The sequence below is a fragment of the Erpetoichthys calabaricus genome, chromosome 12, assembly GCF_900747795.2.
Source record: "Erpetoichthys calabaricus chromosome 12, fErpCal1.3, whole genome shotgun sequence".
NCBI classification, from domain to species: Eukaryota; Metazoa; Chordata; class Cladistia; order Polypteriformes; family Polypteridae; genus Erpetoichthys; species Erpetoichthys calabaricus.
This window is the reverse complement of record NC_041405.2, coordinates 53457901-53477135: the sequence shown is the minus strand read 5'-3', so window position 1 is coordinate 53477135 and position 19235 is coordinate 53457901. Positions and strand designations below refer to the sequence as shown.

At 35.9% G+C, this 19235-nt stretch overlaps 1 protein-coding gene across 1 annotated transcript in view; it reads left to right on the top strand.

Moving 5' to 3' along the window:
- The first annotated feature begins 495 nt into the window (after window positions 1-495).
- The window catches only part of LOC114662176 (magnesium transporter protein 1-like), a 27263-nt gene continuing 8523 nt past the window's right edge, over window positions 496-19235 (top strand). Inside the window, exons 1-8 of the mRNA XM_028815537.2 lie at window positions 496-530; window positions 1409-1664; window positions 3282-3451; window positions 4726-4843; window positions 6071-6211; window positions 14324-14464; window positions 16116-16205; window positions 17746-17809. Of these exons, the coding sequence (XP_028671370.2) occupies window positions 496-530; window positions 1409-1664; window positions 3282-3451; window positions 4726-4843; window positions 6071-6211; window positions 14324-14464; window positions 16116-16205; window positions 17746-17809 (1015 nt within the window). The remainder of the gene's footprint in view (window positions 531-1408; window positions 1665-3281; window positions 3452-4725; window positions 4844-6070; window positions 6212-14323; window positions 14465-16115; window positions 16206-17745; window positions 17810-19235) is intronic.

Here is a 19235-nt window from a genome sequence, read left to right as displayed (position 1 = left end):
GAGTGTTATGATCTGCTGGCTTTCCTCCTCATCCTCTTTGATGTCCTGTCTCAAAACTAATTCTCGTAATTCTTTATAGACTAGCTTCTTCTATAAGATATTTCCTATCCTCTCCTGTCCATTTAGTGCCAAAACACCTGGCAAATTCACTTATCCATATAAGTAGGATGGTTATTCCATATTATTGCCTATCATCATAATTCTTCATTAATAACAATGATTGTTTTTTCTTACTTTTAAAATATATTGTACCAGTCATTTCAAACCTGGTTAATACTAAAGTAAAAGATGTTTTCAAACGAGGTACGCATAAAGAAAAACAAATCTTTCGATTGAATCTCCTGAACAGCATGTCAATTTTATCAGTGATAGCCTTCTTAAGTCATTATTTGAGCATCTTGTAATAATTGATTCACCAACAAATCGAGAGGTGTCTGCAACCAATCAGTTGTTGTGCCGAATTCACCCGAGAAAGGCCGTGTTTTAGCTATAGTAATGCAATTTCAAGAGTATAATCTACAGGTCAGAAGGTAACAGTATATGAAATCTTTAAGTGATTCCGACCTTTCAGTCTGGAAACGGGCGGAGGTTTATTTAGGCAGGAGTGGAAGGTTAGAATCTGGTTTATCATCAACCTCCTTACAGCTATAGTCAAATACTTGTAATACTGTTTAAAACTGAAGCAATAACACACTAATATAAACAAATGTGACCTTACGATCGCTATAGGCACTCCTGATATTGTGAAAATCATAAGCAGTTATGCATTTACCTTAAGAATGGTAAAATAATACATTTTGGTTGGGTGACCCACGAGCTTGCGTGGGGGGCGGGGTGAATTTGGCACAGCTTTATCGTTAATTTTCTTGCTTTGTCTGCCGGACAGAACACGTCTGGCAAACCCAATCATGTAAAGATATATGTCAAAGTAACTACTGTATACGTTACAATTTTCACCTAGATTTCTCTATCATTGGACCAAACTGATATGTAACCCTTTGGAGATTTTAAAAATATTGTACTATTTTTAGTTGCCTCCTGTTTCTTGAACACCTGCTTTCTTGATAGAAAAAAAAAACTCACATTAGTTTGTTTACCTTTAGACCAGAAACCAATGAAAACTCCTTAAAATAATTCAAAAGCTTTAACTACCTCAGATTCATCTTGCAGAAAAAGGATTTTATCTAACAACCAGCAAATATTCAACATTTTATCAAAAACTCTGATAACTTTTAACCTATCATTTTTTAATGTATCCCTTCTTACGTTTTATCTTAAATGTACACTCCAGAGCACATTGAATACAGTCTTGTCGGCCGCCGTATTTGTTAAGAACATTGAAAAAAAAAAAACGACTTCCTGCTTTTATTGCCGAATGAGAACGCAACAGCTTGTCTTTGTTTGGTAGGCTGTCAGGTTTACCGCAAGGAGCCAATCACACGAAGGAATACTGCTACAAGCCTTTAACTGTAATCCAAAAATACCTTCTATTGGCTGCTGCAACTCACGTGGTTCTAAGTTTCCTTGTCCTACAAAACGTTAGTTGCCAATCGTTGTGTATTTTTGGGAGCAGTGAAATCATGCGTCTTCATAAAGTCTGTATAGTATTCTTACTTTTTATAACTCTTTATGGAATACCTTCTGATGGACAGAAGAAAAAAGAGGTAGCAGTGACCGTTTAATGTCTCTTTACAGAAGAATGTAAATGCTAGCGGGTGGGAGCGGTTGATAACTGATTTTGTGAAGTAGGAGGTGCAATGAGGATTAATCGGGCAGTAGTGACCATTCAAAACAATTCATGAAGTCTTTAGAAAAGGAGGGACCAAACATCCTAGTTTTATTTTCTGTCCCATTACCTTTCATTCACTTTTTATTCAAGTACTTTATAAATACAGCTGTAGAATGAATATATAAAATAGATAATGTTTAGCGCGTACCATTTAACTACAGTTGTAGGCTCAAGGTTTGCAGAATTACTCGCCATATTTTCAAAGTGCTTAATTTCTTCATTGTGTTTAATAGATTGTTGCTTCCTCAATTCTGCTTTTGGGAACACTCGATTATACGTGGATTTTTGTATTGATTAATTGGTGTATATTAAAGTGACAGGTGATCTTGTATTTCGTCCTTCATGGTTGACATATCTCCAGTACCGAATTTTAACTGAACTTTGTTCAATTTACAGATGCAGAGGTGCAAATAACGCCCTGTCAAAGTGTGGAGATCATAGCTCTATGCATTTTTGCTTTCATTCCCAGTTATTTTTGGCAGTAATGATGTATGCCCAACAAGGATATCCATGTGAATATTTTTAATAACTGTTACTTTGCATGATGTTTTAATAACATTTTCATCTGTTGGTCTACATTGATTCCTTTCTTAAAATATTAAGTGGTGCATTAGCCCTGTGGGTGGAAATAAATATTGATGACATCGCTCAAATTACATTATGTAAATATTTGGTGAATCTATTAATTCTAAGTATGCTATGCATCAAAACTAAATAAAATTTATACTCTGATAAAAATCGATTGTTTATTTGTACTATTAGTGAAAATTGAAGACTCTGAAAGGAAAATAAAACTGAAAAAACCTTTACTTTTCTTGAAGAAGGGAATTCAGGCTGTTGTATTCGTGGTATCTAAAAGAAGTGAGACTGCACTGTTAGCCATCGTGCCAGTAATTTACATTATTAAAATATCTTAAAGTGCAAATATGCATAAATGTTTCTAGCAGTTATACCCTTCTACCTCATTATGTGCTGTAGTATGAGTGTCAGTCCATTGCATGGCATATTCATTCTCGCACACGGTCAGTTTAGAATGGCCTTTTACTTGCATGTCTTTGGGATATTGGCAGGCAATACAGGTTAAGATAATAGACTTAAACCAGAACGTTCAGTTGCCATCACTGGCTTGCAGTTTGTCACTGAGCAAATCTCTTAACCTGCCAATGCCCTAAATGTAAAAAGCCTGAAACATAACACTACCCGTGAAATATATGGACACTCCCAGAAATGCTTGTGTGTTTGATAGAAATGTATATCTTTTTTTTTTTTTTTTTAATAAAGATATCATTAATTTAATTTGATACAGCCAAGATATAATCAGTGTTGCTAATGGCTATTACTGCTTGAAATGGCTGATTTATATTTTATTATTTACCTGTCACTATCTGAGCCATCATAAAATAATACAATTATCATAGATATTAAAATAATTTTTTTGGCACGTGCCACCACTCCTTGAGGCACGATTAAAGGCTTTTCTTTTTTTGTGCAGATGCTTTTGTCTGAAAAAGTTGGACAACTGATGGACTGGGCCAGTAAAAGAGCTGTAATTCGTATGAATGGAGATAAATTTCGACGTTTAGTGAAAGCTCCACCAAGGAATTACTCTGTCGTTGTGATGTTTACAGCACTGCAGCCTCAAAGACAATGTGTTGTTTGCAAGTATGTAATTGTTTAAAAATTGATTATTTGTTAGGTACCATTTTAATGATTGTACTTTGTTGTTGAATAAGAGCTGCATGTGCATTTTATGTTTGTAATTACCTTTATGATGAAATGTACGATATGCTGTCTATAAATTCCTTTTATACAATGTATTGTGATGGTGCTACTTTTAAGTCTTTCTGTGTAGCTAGAAGAAATGCAAAATAATACACCAATGTGCATATTTAAGTTTTAATAATACTTATGAATTTCATCTGTTGACACATTGATTGTTTTCTCTCACATTAAAATATTAAGTGATGCATTAGCCCTGTGTGTGGAAATAAGAAATATTGATGACCTTGCTCAAATTACATTATGTAAATATTGGGTGAATCTATGAATTCTAAGTATGTTTCACAAACATTATTTTTATTTGTGTATGTATAGTTTAGCTGAGTTGTTGATTTTGCAAGGTGTGTTTGGTACAGTCAACTTCTGAGTAGCATTTACTGGGGTTTGATACCCAAGTTGGCTATAGCATGTATCGTTTTCCCCCGCTCTGATACAAGTGCAACATAGATGTATCATAAAATTTAAATTAGCAAGTGGATTAGTGTTTCATGTGATGGACAAGGGTCTAGGCAGAGTGTGCAATTCTTTCTTTGATTGCTCAAGGTCGTGCAGTGGGGTAAATGGTTATCAGATAGATGAGGGCCCTCAATGTATCCATTTACTATGGTGGATTCAGAAAGCATTCAGACCCCTTCACTTTCTGCACACCTTATTGTGTAGTAGATTTCATTTTAAATGGATAAACTTGTCATTTTTTCCCATTAGTCCACACTTAATAACCCATAATGACAGAGTGAAAACATGTTTTCAGAAATGTTTGCAAATTTATTAAAAAAAAAAAAGTGAAAATCAATGTGTCTAAGTATTTTCTAATATTCCAATGAAGCATGCAATGAAAAAAGATTATCATATTAATATGTACACACATTAAATTTCTTCACAGTACTACTGTCAGTAATATTTCTGCTGATTGAACTAAAGAAGAATGTACAGTGTAGCACTGGCTGATGTATTTGGATTTTTTCAGCTTTTTAACAAATACAAGGGTGTCTAATTATTGCTTTTTTTCTGCAAATGTTTTAGGCATGTGAGATAAACAAATAATGTAGACAAAATGATGTACGACATCATTTATATTTATTTACACTGTTGAGCATTTTCACTATTGAGCTGTGTGTATGTTATGTATATTAACACTTTACCCTTTTTTTTTTTAGGCAGGCAGATGAAGAATACCAGATTTTGGCAAATTCATGGCGTTATTCCAGTGCTTTCACTAATAAGATATTTTTTGCTGCAGTGGATTTTGATGAAGGTTCAGATGTTTTCCATATGGTAAACTCACACATTATGTATTTTATTTCTATGTGTTTTGTTTTAGAGTGTTGATGTAGAGCTGAAACAATGAATGTTGAATTAACATCCTTTGTGAAATGTAGTTCTGGGTTGCAGGGGACTGGGGCTTATCTTGTTGACACTGTGCACATGGGAGGAACCAGCTCTTAGCAGGACCCGCTCATATACAGATCCATATTCGCACAGGGACTGTTTATAAGAGTTACCAATTAACCTAACATGCACATTGTTTTGTGTGTGGGAGGAAAAAAACGCAGAGATAATGGATTATATATTATAGGAGATGTATACACTAGGAGGCTTTGCCCCCTGCTCGCTTCGCTAAGCCCACCAACAACCCCTTTGTCTCTGCCGCTCCTGTTGTGAAGAGGGCGGGTGAACTCGCCTCAAGGAGACACGGTCGCTTCTCTGAAACCCCCTCTCAAACAGTGATGCAATGGGAAACAAGTACTTTTTTTTTTTTTGTTTTTTTTTTTTTATAAACCTCCTCTATGCTCAGTCAGCTGGCTTGCTGCTGCTGCTTGTGGCGTGTTGTGTGATCTGTTTGTTCCGCAGCGCTTCCAACATTTAAAGGCCTGTACAGCAGCTGTCCTCCTTGTCTCGCAGTAATAATAAATAATAATACATTTTATTTATATAGCGCCTTTCCCATGCTCAAGGCACTTGCGTTAAAGTGTCTCAGAAAAAATTGCATCTCAACCCAAGATTTTTTTTATATAACAGAAAAATCTATATATAATTTCCTTCTGTTCTTGTGTAAAATGTTTTGTTCACCCAACATGAAAAATGAAACTATACTATGTATAATTTGTCCGTCCAACCATGAATCAATCTCCTGAACGTGTTTATTCAAGTTCAAAATATTTGTGAATGACCCGAATCTGCTGTTGCAGCATTGAGCACTAGGCAGGAACTAACCCTGGGCAGAGCTGCAGTATGCCTGTATTCTGTAACGCAATAGCTGTGTATTTTTCATTAGATTTTTACTTACTGTTTTTGCATGTGTTTTTTTCAACATTTAAAAAAAAACAAAAAAAAAACACCGTGATACACTTTATTAATATGGAACCATACGTTCTAATCTGCTGAATTTTGGACATGTTATACAAAAAGAGAAAATACTGTATATTTTTTCATTTAAATGTTAATATTGAACTTGTACATTTAAACTTAAAATTGATTTTTTTTTTGTTTTTTTCACTATAGATGAATATGAATTCTGCTCCAACATTTATGCACTTCCCATCCAAAGGGAAGCCGAAAAGAGCTGACACCTATGACCTTCCAGTTCGAGGTTTTGCTGCAGAGCAGTTAGCAAGGTGGATTGCAGACAGAACCGATGTTGTCGTAAGCCTCAAAATTTTCACAGATTTAAAAAACATTTTCATGGAATTGAATCATTATAACAATAAAATAACTCACAATGAAGTGAAATGATACATCAATCCATCATTCTCCCTAAGCGACTTATCCACGGTAGGGCAGAGAAGGGTCACGGGGTGAATAGGAGAAAATAAGTTTCAATAGGGGATATTATATATACTGTATAAGGTTTATCTATTAATATATCTCACAGTCAACTAATTACCTGCTTCCCTTCATTTGAGTCTGTAGCAATGGGTATTGAAGTAGTTAATGTGCTGTAGACTTAATGGAAAGAATATATAGTTGCATTTGTAGATACAAAATTTAGTTCCAAAGTGGTTGATTCTTCTGCTATTATTTCCATATTGCAAAACTAATACAGCATGTACAAGGAATGATCAGAATATTTATTGCTTATTCAATTGCTTAGTCAGCATAGTATTGATTGAGTAAACTGTTGCTCTGAGTAGTATAATCATTCTTCTCTACAACCTCCAAGATAAGTCTTTGTAGATGATCTTTCTGTCACAGGTTTGGACCATGAATTTCTTTGATGTTGGTGAACCACCGTACTTTCAGTCTTGTGATTGTTTTTTGGACTATGGTTGAGAGAGATGCATTCAAGTTTCATCCCCTGTTATAAAATGCTTCTTAGATGTATTCAATTCCAAATTCTTTAGTTTAAGATTCTCTTTAGAAGATGCTGATGATCTATTTCAGGAGTCAGTGCTCTGGGTATCCAATGAGTGCACACTTTGCTCATTTTTAACTGTTCATGAAAAACAGATTCAACTGACCCATAACTAATCCCTATAATGAGTGCCATCTGACACACCCTAACTCCTTGATATTTTATTATTATTAATTTCACAACAGCAACCTTTTCTCCTGCTGTTGTCCTCATCATCAGTGTCGAGAATTAGCCAAAGCTTGTTAATATTTAAGCAATATCTTGCCATGACAGAATTCTGCCGATCATCTTTTAACTATGGCATTTGAAGGAGAGTAGTACTGATATCCATTGACTGGTTGAGAATGAATCTTCAAACATGGATTGTTTTCCGTCGTTAGAAGTTCAGTGTGTAATATGTTGGCGTCATTTTGAATCAAGAACGGTACACTATAATCCACAAATGGCAGAAGCTTGAAATTCACATATTTTAGTACTCAGAAGCCGATCATTTTCCACTGTAGAATGCCCCATTAGGTTTAGACGTAAAGATTTCTGATCATCCCTTTTTAAATTTGAATTAAGAAAACTAAGGGCAGTCAGCCTTGCAAATTGAGGAATACTCAAAGAGATGGTATGGAGCTACGTACAAATTAACTAAAGAATTGTGTGCTGGCATTTTATAGTTTCAGACTGCTTTATTTGGGGTGTATACTGTATTTTTCAAAAAAGTATAGGTGTGCTAGAATTTGTTTTCAAAGGTCCGATAGGCCGACTCTAAGGTTATAATAAACTAAGACTTAATGTTGAGTAGTAAAGGATTTTTCTATACAATACTGACACATTAATATTGGCATTCTAAATTGTACTGTAGTATATTAATGTTTTGCAGCTTAGTCTTAGCAGAAGATGTTGTAAGATTAGCAGCAGCTACAGTGAGACATTCTAATGCAATAATACATAAAAAGAGCTGGAGTTATGAGTTAATTGCTTTCTACTAATGAAATTTTGGAATCGGGAGCTCTTTAGGGTCATTTTTAAGCCTGTGTGGGTAATCTACTTTTGTTTAAGGGGATTGCTGAGGAAGAGAGAGCATAATACCAATGAGATCTGATGAGAAGCTTGAGCATGGTTGTTTATTCATTTATTCTACAAATAAGATATGCATTAAAGCACATAGCATATAATCTCCCAAGCAAACAGTGATCATTGGAATCAGAAGTGAAGTAATTTGAATGTCTCAAAGAAAAATAGCAATAAGGACTACAAACGTGTACGACTTGTGCTGTTTAAGAAAACATAAGGCATTAATCTGTTCAATATATAAAGTATAAAGCCAATACTTATAACTGCTGGTCAAAAGTTTTAAAACACCTCAGTTTTTTCACACTGTATGGAAATGCATGCAGTTTAATCTCTTAATGTTTTAAGAAATCAAAGCATAGAACAAATAAACAATGGCAAATAAAAAATAAATCAAGGAATCATTAAGTGTACAAAATTTTATTCATATTTTTGATTCATCAAAATAGACACCATTTGCTGATACAGTAATCCCTCCTCCATCGCGGGGGTTGCGTTCCAGAGCCACCCGCGAAATAAGAAAATCCGCGAAGTAGAAACCATATGTTTATATGGTTATTTTTATATTGTCATGCTTGGGTCACAGATTTGCGCAGAAACACAGGAGGCTGTAGAGAGACAGGAACTTTATTCAAACACTGCAAATAAACATGTCTCTTTTTCAAAAGTTTAAACTGTGCTCCATGACAAGACAGAGATGATAGTTCTGTCTCATAATTAAAAGAATGCAAACATATCTTCCTCTTCAAAGGAGTGCGTGTCAGGAGCAGTGACTGTCACAGAGATAGAGAGAAAAGCAAACAAATCAATAGGGCTGTTTGGCTTTTAAATATGCGAAGCACCGCGGCACAAAGCTGTTGAAGGCGGCAGCTCACACCCCCTCCGTCAGGAGCAGACAAAGAGAGAGAGATAGAGAGAGACAGAGTTTGTTTTTCAATCAAAAATCAATACGTGCCCTTCGAGCTTTTAAGTATGCGAAGCACCGTGCAGCATGTCGTTTCAGGAAGCAGCTGCACAAAAGATAGCAACGTGAAGATAATCTTTCAGCATTTTTAGACGAGCGTCCGTATCGTCTAGGTGTGCGAACAGCCCCCCTGCTCAATCCCCCTACGTCAGGATCAGAGAAAGTCAGCGCAAGAGAAAGAGAAAAGTAAGCTGGGTAGCTTCTCAGCCATCTGCCAATAGCGTCCCTTGTATGAAATCAACTGGGCAAACCAACTGAGGAAGCATGTACCAGAAATTAAAAGACCCATTGTCCGCAGAAACCCGCGAAGCAGCGAAAAATCAGCGATATATATTTAAATATGCTTACATATAAAATCCGCGATGGAGTGAAGCCGCGAAGCGCGATATAGCGAGGGATTACTGTATAACAGCCAAACTGTGGTAACTCTTTTGATTCAGAATGCCAGTCACTATGTGCAAGTCACCAACTCTGCCTCCAGCAAAAGAACCCCAGACCATCACACTTCCTCCTCCATGTTTGATAGTTGGTGTCACACACTGAGGAACCATTCTTTCATCAACTCAAGGGTGTACAAACACCCTGCGTGATGAACTGGGGATTTCAGATTTTGATTCATTAGTCCACAAGACTTTCTCCCAGTCTGCAGTAGTCCACAGTTGGTATTTCAAGGCCCTATTTTGTCCTTTAAAGAATGGCTTTCTTACTGCCACTCACCCTGTCAAACCTGCAGCACAAAGTCTCCTCTTCACAATAGAAATTGAGACTTGCTTTTTTCAACCAGTTTTTTATTTTTTTTTTTATATTTTTATTTTATTAATTTTCATTGTAATCATTCCATACAAACAGATCAATTTATAACCCAACAAATTTGAAGACAAATCAACCCCCACCCCTTTTCAACCACTGTTAAGCTGTGCTTGAAGCTGTCTTGCCATGAGGTGCCTATCATGCAAGCTAGTGACCCTCATAAACTTGTCTTCTGGTTGATTTGTAACTTTGGGTCTGCCAAATCTTTTCCTATCAGAGTTTCTTCCAGTTTCCAATTGCCTGTGGATTTTTTTTTAACAATTTCTCTAAATAAAGGGCATACACCACTAAGGGTAATAATGCTCTCTCCCATTTAATTTGTTAATTGCCATTTTCTTGCCATTATCGCTAGAATTTACAACTTTCCACAGTGTTATTATTCCAGTAGTACTTCAGAGGGTGTAGTAACACAGTCTGTTCCAACTATGCTTTAAGACAGACAGAGGGTTTTTAAGTAATCAAAAGAAGTTAGTACACCTGTGCAAATTGTTTGCTTCAACTTGCCAGGCTTAATATACTTTAACTGGCTGTAACTTATTAATTGTTCCCTGAAATAGGCCCATTTGTAATATTCTGAAAATTTCCTTTTTTCCAGTTTTTGCTTACTTAAACTTTAAATTTAAATCTCTGGCAGTTTACTGCTTACCTTTTTTGCTATTTTAGCTCATTCGTTGCATTTCAATTGATTTAATTCTTAAGAAAAACTGAGGTGTTCTAAAACTTTTGACTGATACTGTATATATCAATCATGTGAAACCAATTCATATTTTGGTATTTTGACACTTACTTGTTTTCCATTTTCATTTGCAGAAGAAAAATAGCATGTTTCAATGAACTGAACTCGTGTTTGACATTTATTGGAATTGTGTCATAAATGGTTTAAAAATGCTGCATTTCATGTGTAGGCTTTGTATGTTTCCTTTTATAAAATTTTATATATTTTTTTGCAAATACTAATGAACTACAGAGAATTTATAAGGTAATTAGTTTTCATAAGAAATCTCAACAGAAACACATTAATATAGACAATTTGCAATTAACAAATGGAAAGCCACAAACAGCCTTGATTGGCAAGCATTTAGCCTGAAAGAGCCTTTGTAGTTTATAAAAAAGTTATAAATGTGAAGTGTTAAAGTTCAAGAGAAAATATAATTAAAAAAATTTAAGAATATTTCAAACTGGCCTTCTTCAATATCTTTAAGGTAGTCTTTTCTGTTAGGACCTCATTCAGAGTGTCACTTTTAATTTCATTTTAAGCTTTTCCTATTTGCCTTAGTTCTTGCTTGAACATGGTTAAATGGTTTACTGTTTCACAGCAAAGCCTTTCACACTTAAAAAACAGCTTTTTCTTCTGCAAATATTGTGTTTTGGAGGTATTTTAAGGCTGCACAGTTTCTATTATTATACCTTATTTAAGATTGTATTGTGCATTTGCGAATATTTAACTTCTGAAGATGCTTTCATGCCAGCACTGTTACCCAGCTGTACAGTACAATTAAGACCTAAAAAAATCATACAAGATAGATGCAGACCATGGGTTTAAAATAAACACTTGTAATGTTTAGCTTTTGTCTTTAACCTCTGCATTCAGCCCAGTTTTGTTTATAGTTCAGCTTTATTTTTCCTAATGAAGCAAATAATTCCTGGAAGTGCATCGACTGAACTCCTGTTAAAAATATGTTGACAGTAGTCAATGAATGTTCTTTTTAAAATCAGTTGGTTATTAGTGAAGGATGTGAGGGTATTCTTGCAGCCATGCTTCTTTTGAAACTTGCTTAGTGTCTTATTAATTGTTTGATCTATTAAGCACATTACTTTTTTGTAAAATATACTTTGAAATTAAACTTGTATCTCCTTTCATATGTTTGTTGAAGAAAACAACATGTATTCTGGGTCAGAATATTCCTGTCAAAATACCTTCAACAATTTCATGGATTATCAAATTGTATATGTCTGTTTAATCTAACTTGTGGCCAGATTTTTATCTGACACCACAAATGGTATGACAAATGATGCCTAATTATCTTGTTGATTGTATGCAAATTTTGAAAGAGTTGAACATTAAGAACATTAAGGTTGACATATGTTACTAAGGCTCATTCTTTAGAGGCTGACAGCAATTAATAGATTCAAGACAGATTATTTTAATATTATAGTACACACCATACTATTCTGAAACCTGCTTAATGCAATTCATCATCACTGTGGGACAGAACTGTGGACTTAGACATGTGAGGCAGTAGTGCTAACAACTGCACCACCATGGCCTCACTAGCTTTTTTACAAAAACATTAAAAGAAAAGGATAAGCAACATTTCATCACACTGAGTGTTGTGTGTGTACTGCTGATTACATATTTTACAAAATACATTAGGCTCTCATATTCACTTCTAAATTTACATTGCAAAACTAACAAAACATTCCCAAGATTCCCAGCTGCCATACCACATGTGCTTCAGAACAGGTCATCCACCTGAATGTAAGCATGTTTGGGCCCGGCCAGTACATGGATGGGAGACCATCTAACAAAGCTCAGGTTGCTACTGGAAGAGGTGTTGGTGAGGCCAGCAGAGGGCGCTTAGCCTGTGGTCTGAATATGGATCTCAATGCCCTAGTGTAGTGATAGTGACACTGTGCTGTGAAAATGGCACCATCCTTTGGATAAGATATAAAACTAAGGTCCTGACTGTTTGGGGACATAAAGGATCCCTGGACATCCTTTGTAAAGACTAGGGTGCATCCCAATGTCCAGGCTTGTTTGCCCACCACGACATGTCATTTTGGCTCTGTAATCATACCCTGTCTCTTTCTCTCTCACCACTTCACTACCTAACCACTAGGGCTGCAACTAATGATTATTTTGGTAGTCGACTAATTGTTCAATTTTTTTTTTTTTTTTTTCGATTAGGCACGATTATTTCATGCCTGACTATTTTGATGCCTGCGACCTGTGGTTGCACATCCTTTTCTGGGCTCCAGTGCATGTCTTATCTCATCTGCTCATGTCTGTCCACCTGTGAATGTCACCCTGATGTCTCTGCATTAACACGATTGAAATTAATAATAATCAAATTAAAATAACCAATAAAACATGAATTTGAAAATAATCAGGTGTTTTATATCAGTGTGACCATCACAATAAAAAAAGAAATACATTAAACAATATAAACTAAAGTGCACATAGTCTTTAAACAAAAAAAGTGCATTTAACTTAACCAAAAATAGCCACTGGTGTGTCTTAAAGTCCAAAAGTTTAAATAAAGCTTCAATTAAAATAAAATAAAACAATAATGTACAGTTTATAAAAGATTCAGTTAATATATTCCTGATTGCAGTGCAGGAACGTGAGCATTTTGACATGCTCTGGTGTGAGGCTGGCTCTCTTCTTTGAGACAATGTTCCCAGCTGCTGAGAAGAGATGCTCAGAGGGAGTAGAGGTAGCAGGAATACACAAAAACAACTACTCCTATTCATTCTTTTACTATAGCTCCAAACACGTTAGCAAACATAACTGAAATTATATTCACTTAACCCTTAAACCGCCGGAACCGGCTATAGTCAGTTTCCAGCGCAACGGCGCCGATTTTTTGTAATCCACGTCGTCGATTACATTGACTAATCGTTGCAGCCCTACTAACCACTAATGCGTGGTGAGCGTACTGGCAGAAAAATGGCTGCTGTTGCATCATCCAGGATGCTACACTTTAGTATTGGTTGAAGTGGCTCCTCACTCAATGAAGAGCTGAGTAGTGAGCTATATAAATGTAAAAACTTATTATTGGTTTGACTGTCACAAAGTGTGAAGTTCATTGTGCACTCTGCAAATTACCATGATATGTAACTTTATATGATTTGTTCTTGCATTATAGTACAGTGAACTCCGCAATCAGGATTTTTTCAGTTCCTTGATGGTCTGGGGGGCTTAATGCATTATGGCTGCTTGATTGTGTTCCATGACTGACACTTGCACACAAGCACTAAATTTACATTTATTAAGATTCCTGCACACAGACCTTCAACTTTATTTTGTGTCATCTTCCAAACAAAAAAAGTAAAATTGAACGCTAGATAATGTGCAGTTGCATGATGTTTAGGATGTGCAAATTAGCTTTGCAAAAAGACTAAAAGAAGTGAACCAGAGACCATACTACATACCACAAAATGGTGTATTTAACTGACAATTGAAAGCAAACAAACTAAGAACTTGTTAATAGCCTACTAATATTAGCAAGTTTGATGAATGCAGCCAAAATCTAGTGATAGCAGGATGGGGTTGGTGATGTTGTGGGACAAGTGAGGTGTTTGCACTCTGGTACCCTGATATTTTTTTTTTGTTTTGGTAGGAGTTAATTGATTTTTGATTTTAATGTGCTGTGTTAAATTTTTTTAATATATAAGCATCAGCAAAAACATAATTGTATAACAGATTTTAGTCAAATTGTTACTATACATGTTTGTGTACCCATCCATATGATTTTGGAGATAAGGTTAGAGGTTATTATGGTTTAAAAGGTAACGGATAGAACTGATATTACATTACAGCTTGTTTTATTTATTCCTATTTCAGATACGTGTAATTAGGCCACCAAACTATGCTGGCCCTCTCATGTTGGGCTTTCTTCTCGCTGTTATTGGAGGGCTGGTCTATCTGAGAAGGAATAACCTTGATTTTCTGTATAATCGAAATGCTTGGGCATTTGCTGCTTTGGTAAGATTTTTTGTTTTATGAATTATATTATTCATTGTAGTCTAGCGGGCAGCACGGTGGTGCAGTGGGTAGCGCTGCTGCCTCGCAGTTGGGAGACCTGGGGATCTGGGTTCGCTTCCTGGGTCCTCCCTGCGTGGAGTTTGCATGTTCTCCCCGTGTCTGCATGGGTTTCCTCCGGGCGCTCCGGTTTCCTCCCACAGTCCAAAGACATGCAGGTTAGGTGGATTGGCGATTCTAAATTGGCCCTAGTGTGTGCTTGATGTGTGGGTGTGTTTGTGTGTGTCCTGCGGTGGGTTGGTACCCTGCCCAGGATTGGTTCCTGCCTTGTGCCCTGTGTTGGCTGGGATTGGCTCCAGCAGACCCCCGTGACCCTGTATTCGGATTCAGCGGGTTGGAAAATGGATGGATGGATGTAGTCTAGCTTTAGAATATGTGTATCTTAATAATACCTACCAATAACTACAAATGTTTCTCCTTTTGATGTGCATGACTGCTGGCAGAGTGTAACTTCATTATTCTTTTAAGACAATGCATAAATGTTTTGAATCTTTGCTTTAATTTGTCGCAGTATTTGTAGAAATATCTTGGTACATATAATTCTTATACACACCAACTTATTTTAACTTCATGCCCCTATACTCCTATGACACACAGAAGAAGAAATTTAAACTCATGGTGAAAAAAAATATAATATGCAAATACCAAAAATTAAAAAAAGTGGGAAATACAAATAATGAAAGAAAATACTCTTTGTACTGTACAATTTTTTTTTCATCTCTCTGTTAGCTTTAACTGAATATTCATCTATCCCTCTATCACTTTTAGAGCAAATGTCACATATATTACCTGGCCTGAGTTTCAAACCCAACTCTCTGGTGGCGTAGAAGAGCACAAAAAATAAAATGACAGTTCTCCCTTAGAATTTGAGAGCTGGTTGCTTTATGGTTTTATTAATTTCTTCCCATTTCGTTTGTACCTCAAGCCAACAGTGCCCTTATGTCCAAACCACAAACTTTTAGTGCCTTGACAGACTTTTAGAAATGTCATCCAACCCATTTAAGTCAGTCCTGTGTCAGAGGGCTAGGCATAGGCTTGACCAACTGCATCAGGAACAAGGTAGGAACCAACAATGGATGGGGTGCCAGTTACCAAAATCATTTTAAAATATAATCCAGTAATATAGCAATGGAGTGATCAGTTTTCACATTTAGAAGTTAACTTTGTATTGGATGCTGTTAGTACTCTGTACCTCCATTACTTTGAATTAGATTAATTGACTTATAGAATGACACATTTCTGTTTCAGATTGGGTCACTGTGATTAATGGTCCTGGACATCTTAAGTTCCACTTTCTCAAAGCCTGAGCCAATTGCAGGCAAAAGTCATTTCATATTTTTTGGAAGTTTTGATAATTTGAGTTTTTTTAATAAGCATCACTTTTTTATTACAAAATTATTTTTATCTAAATAAATCCGGGTGGAGAAGTAATCCTACTGAAGTAATACCTTAGAAGAAATAGATGTTACACTTTCAAGTCGCAACAAACTCCATGCATATAGTCTTAATGAAAATATATAAATTAACTTGCATGTGACTTAACTACTGCATGACTCTGGTCTGTACAATAACCAGCATATTTCTTTTCTCGCAGTGTTTTGTGCTTATTATGACTTCTGGCCAGATGTGGAACCACATCCGTGGACCTCCATATGCACACAAGAATCCAAATACAGGACAAGTGGTAAGTTAATGAATATTTAATTCTCTGACTACTTATCCTGTAGGTGTTAAGGGGTATTGGTCCATCACAGCTCCATGGACAAGGATTCAAAGTCTGATACATTAATTCTCTGTATGGAGTTTGTATGTTCTGTCCGTGTCTAGGCAGTTTTCTCTGGCTTTACCAATCCCAAAGATTTGCTTCTGTATTGGTGAGTAGTAGTGATGAGCGAACTCCACAGTGTTTTCTTCACGTTGAGTTTGGAGAAATCACGAAACTGTTTGCGAATGTTGCCGAACATGGCGAAATGCATTGAAGTCAATGGGGAAGGACCAACTGAATTAGATTTGACTGGATTGTAATGGTGTAATCATCTTCAGAGTGTCCCTGAGGTCTAGGGAAATGTCTGAAAATCATACTGGACTGATTATTGTAGCCAAAAAGGTGACCTGAGCTGTGCGGCAGCAGTGCCAACCACCACCACCATGCCTCTGTGAGATCAAAGAAGAAAGATTGCAGTCAGAAACGAGTAAACATATATTTCTTCAAAATAAAGTGGAAAAGCCAAAATTGTAGTTGAAAGTCAGAAAAAATGAGTAGATATTTTAAAGGCAGAAAATTCAAAGAGGCATGTCGTGATTGAAGCTGCTGGCTCGTTCTGTTTTTTGAAGTTGCTCTGATCACTCTCCAAACTTTCTGTGCTGATGCTTTGCTTTGTTATTATTATTTCATTGTCTTTTTTTTTTTTCCCCAACGGTGCCAGGCTCCTTCAAGGTTTGCTTGTCATATCCGCATGGCTAATTATGCATACATAGGGTACATGCCTACTTCTGTTATACTGACGAGTAACTCAAAGACTGATCTGCACATTTTGGCAACAAGTAGAGTTAACTGTTATTTATGCTATATATGTTTCATAAAAACACAATTTTGACAACCTGCATTTTTTAATTATTTGTTCTACTACTAAGTCCCACAGAGTCTATATTGCAAATGCCCCGCATTATATACCTGGGGGCGGGCCCATCCAATGTTGGCTGTTACAGCTACAGGGGATATTGTGCTGGCCTTGTAAAGCATTATGGGATAATGGGGAAAAAAGTTCTCCCTAACCTGTCTAATTATTAGTAAGTAATTCGACAAACAAGGACAAATGTGAACGCAGCAAATTCACTGTGAATAACACTTTGGAAAATTCACTGATCAACACTAGTGTGTAAGGATTTGGGTGAGCGTGCTCTGTGATTGATTGCCTTCCTATCCAGGGTAATTTTAAAATTTTTTACCTTTTACCCAAATCTGCCACAATATAACTGGCCCCACGTGACACTTTAATTGGGGCAGTGAGCTAAGAAAATGTATGTATGGGTGGGGAATATCTGCTAGCTGAAACTCAATGTGTACCATTTCATTTTGTGAAACAACTTATTCAGAAGTTAGGTTATTAGATGTAGCTTAGGTCCCTTTAATAAGACAGTATCATGCTTTTTTTTTAAAGTAAAAGTAGCATTTTTATATTAGTTTGAAACCTGTATGACATTTTTCTTTACTTTTTTTCCAGAGTTACATCCATGGAAGCAGTCAAGCACAGTTTGTCGCAGAAACGCACATTGTTTTGTTGTTCAGTATCCTTTGGTAAAAAGGAAAAGAACACAGCAGATACAGGGTAGTGTATGTTATGTCTTATTCTTTGCTGCTTCGATCCTTAAAAGCAAAAAAAAAAAAACAAAGTTGGTTCACTTAGGACTAACTAAATAAATTAATTGAACTGCTTGGATTCTAAAATGCACTTACTGAGAGGAAAGAGTTCAGATATTGCAACCCACCACATAACATACAGCAATGTCTCACTGAAAAGTACTTTTTGCTCCTGCATGTTGTGTTCAGAATTATTGGCATTTTATCATTTCAGTATCTTAGTTCATACTATCTTGAGCTATCTAGCTTCTCACACGAGATGGAAATATAAGTAAAACTATAACGGTTTTATTGAATCATGTGTTGAGTTGCAATTTGGAAAACTCTGTGATGGATTTAATGAGCCACTATCCTAAGTTAGAGCTACTACAGTAACCCAAATAATTTAGACTGATGATGACGATGATGATAATAATAGAATGTCTTTTATTTTTATTGTTATCTCCAGAAAGAACAGTTTTAATCACTATTTTCAGCTTGTTGTGTTCTGATGACACATTAGTTCCACTGCGATATTTTTTAATTAAATATATGTTAAAATAGGTTGTCGAGCTGCAGCTGCAATATCCAGAGCTGCTGTAGTGATTTCAAATTTTCACATTACAGTACGGAAAGTGTTTTTTGCAACTGATATTAAACCTTTGCGTGTCTGTGTCTCTCTCTCTCTCTCAGTATCTTTTTGGAAACTGGGGTGAAGGGCTGTGCAGTACTTCTCATCGCAAGTGAAGCTCATCATTAAGCGTACTGGATTTATCTTACAGGATATCTAGTTTCAAAACTAATTTAAAATTTAGCATACTTTTTCCAAAATGATTTTGCATGTCATGCTGACTTTTTATTGATTGTCTTAGAATAGTTCAAGAATTTATAGTTTACAGTCACAATAAAATATAGACATCTATTCAGATTTATTAAAATTAAATTTTGTAGTATATTATGAAAAACACCAAGCCAGACATTACTAGGTGGTCATCTCTACAGTTCTTCTTAAAGGGGAAAATGTAATATTATTAAAATTAATACCCTTCCAAAGCTCTTATTTATCTTCCAGAATATTCTTATATGTACAGTGACATGCAAAAGTTTGGGTAGCCTTCACCCTTGCTTAAAATGTCTGTGGATAGTTGAGTGAGCAGAAGATGAACTGATCACCAAAAGGCATAAAGTTAAAGATGAAACATTTCTTTTGAGCATTTTATGCAAGTTTAGTCTTCTCTTTTTGTTTTGTTCAGCTACACAGTGAAAAAAGGAAAGGAGCACCATGTAAATGTTTGCGCACTCCAACATATTTGAGGTCTCAGGATACTTTTGCCAAAGTCTCAGACATTAATTAGCTCGAAACGGCTATGGCTT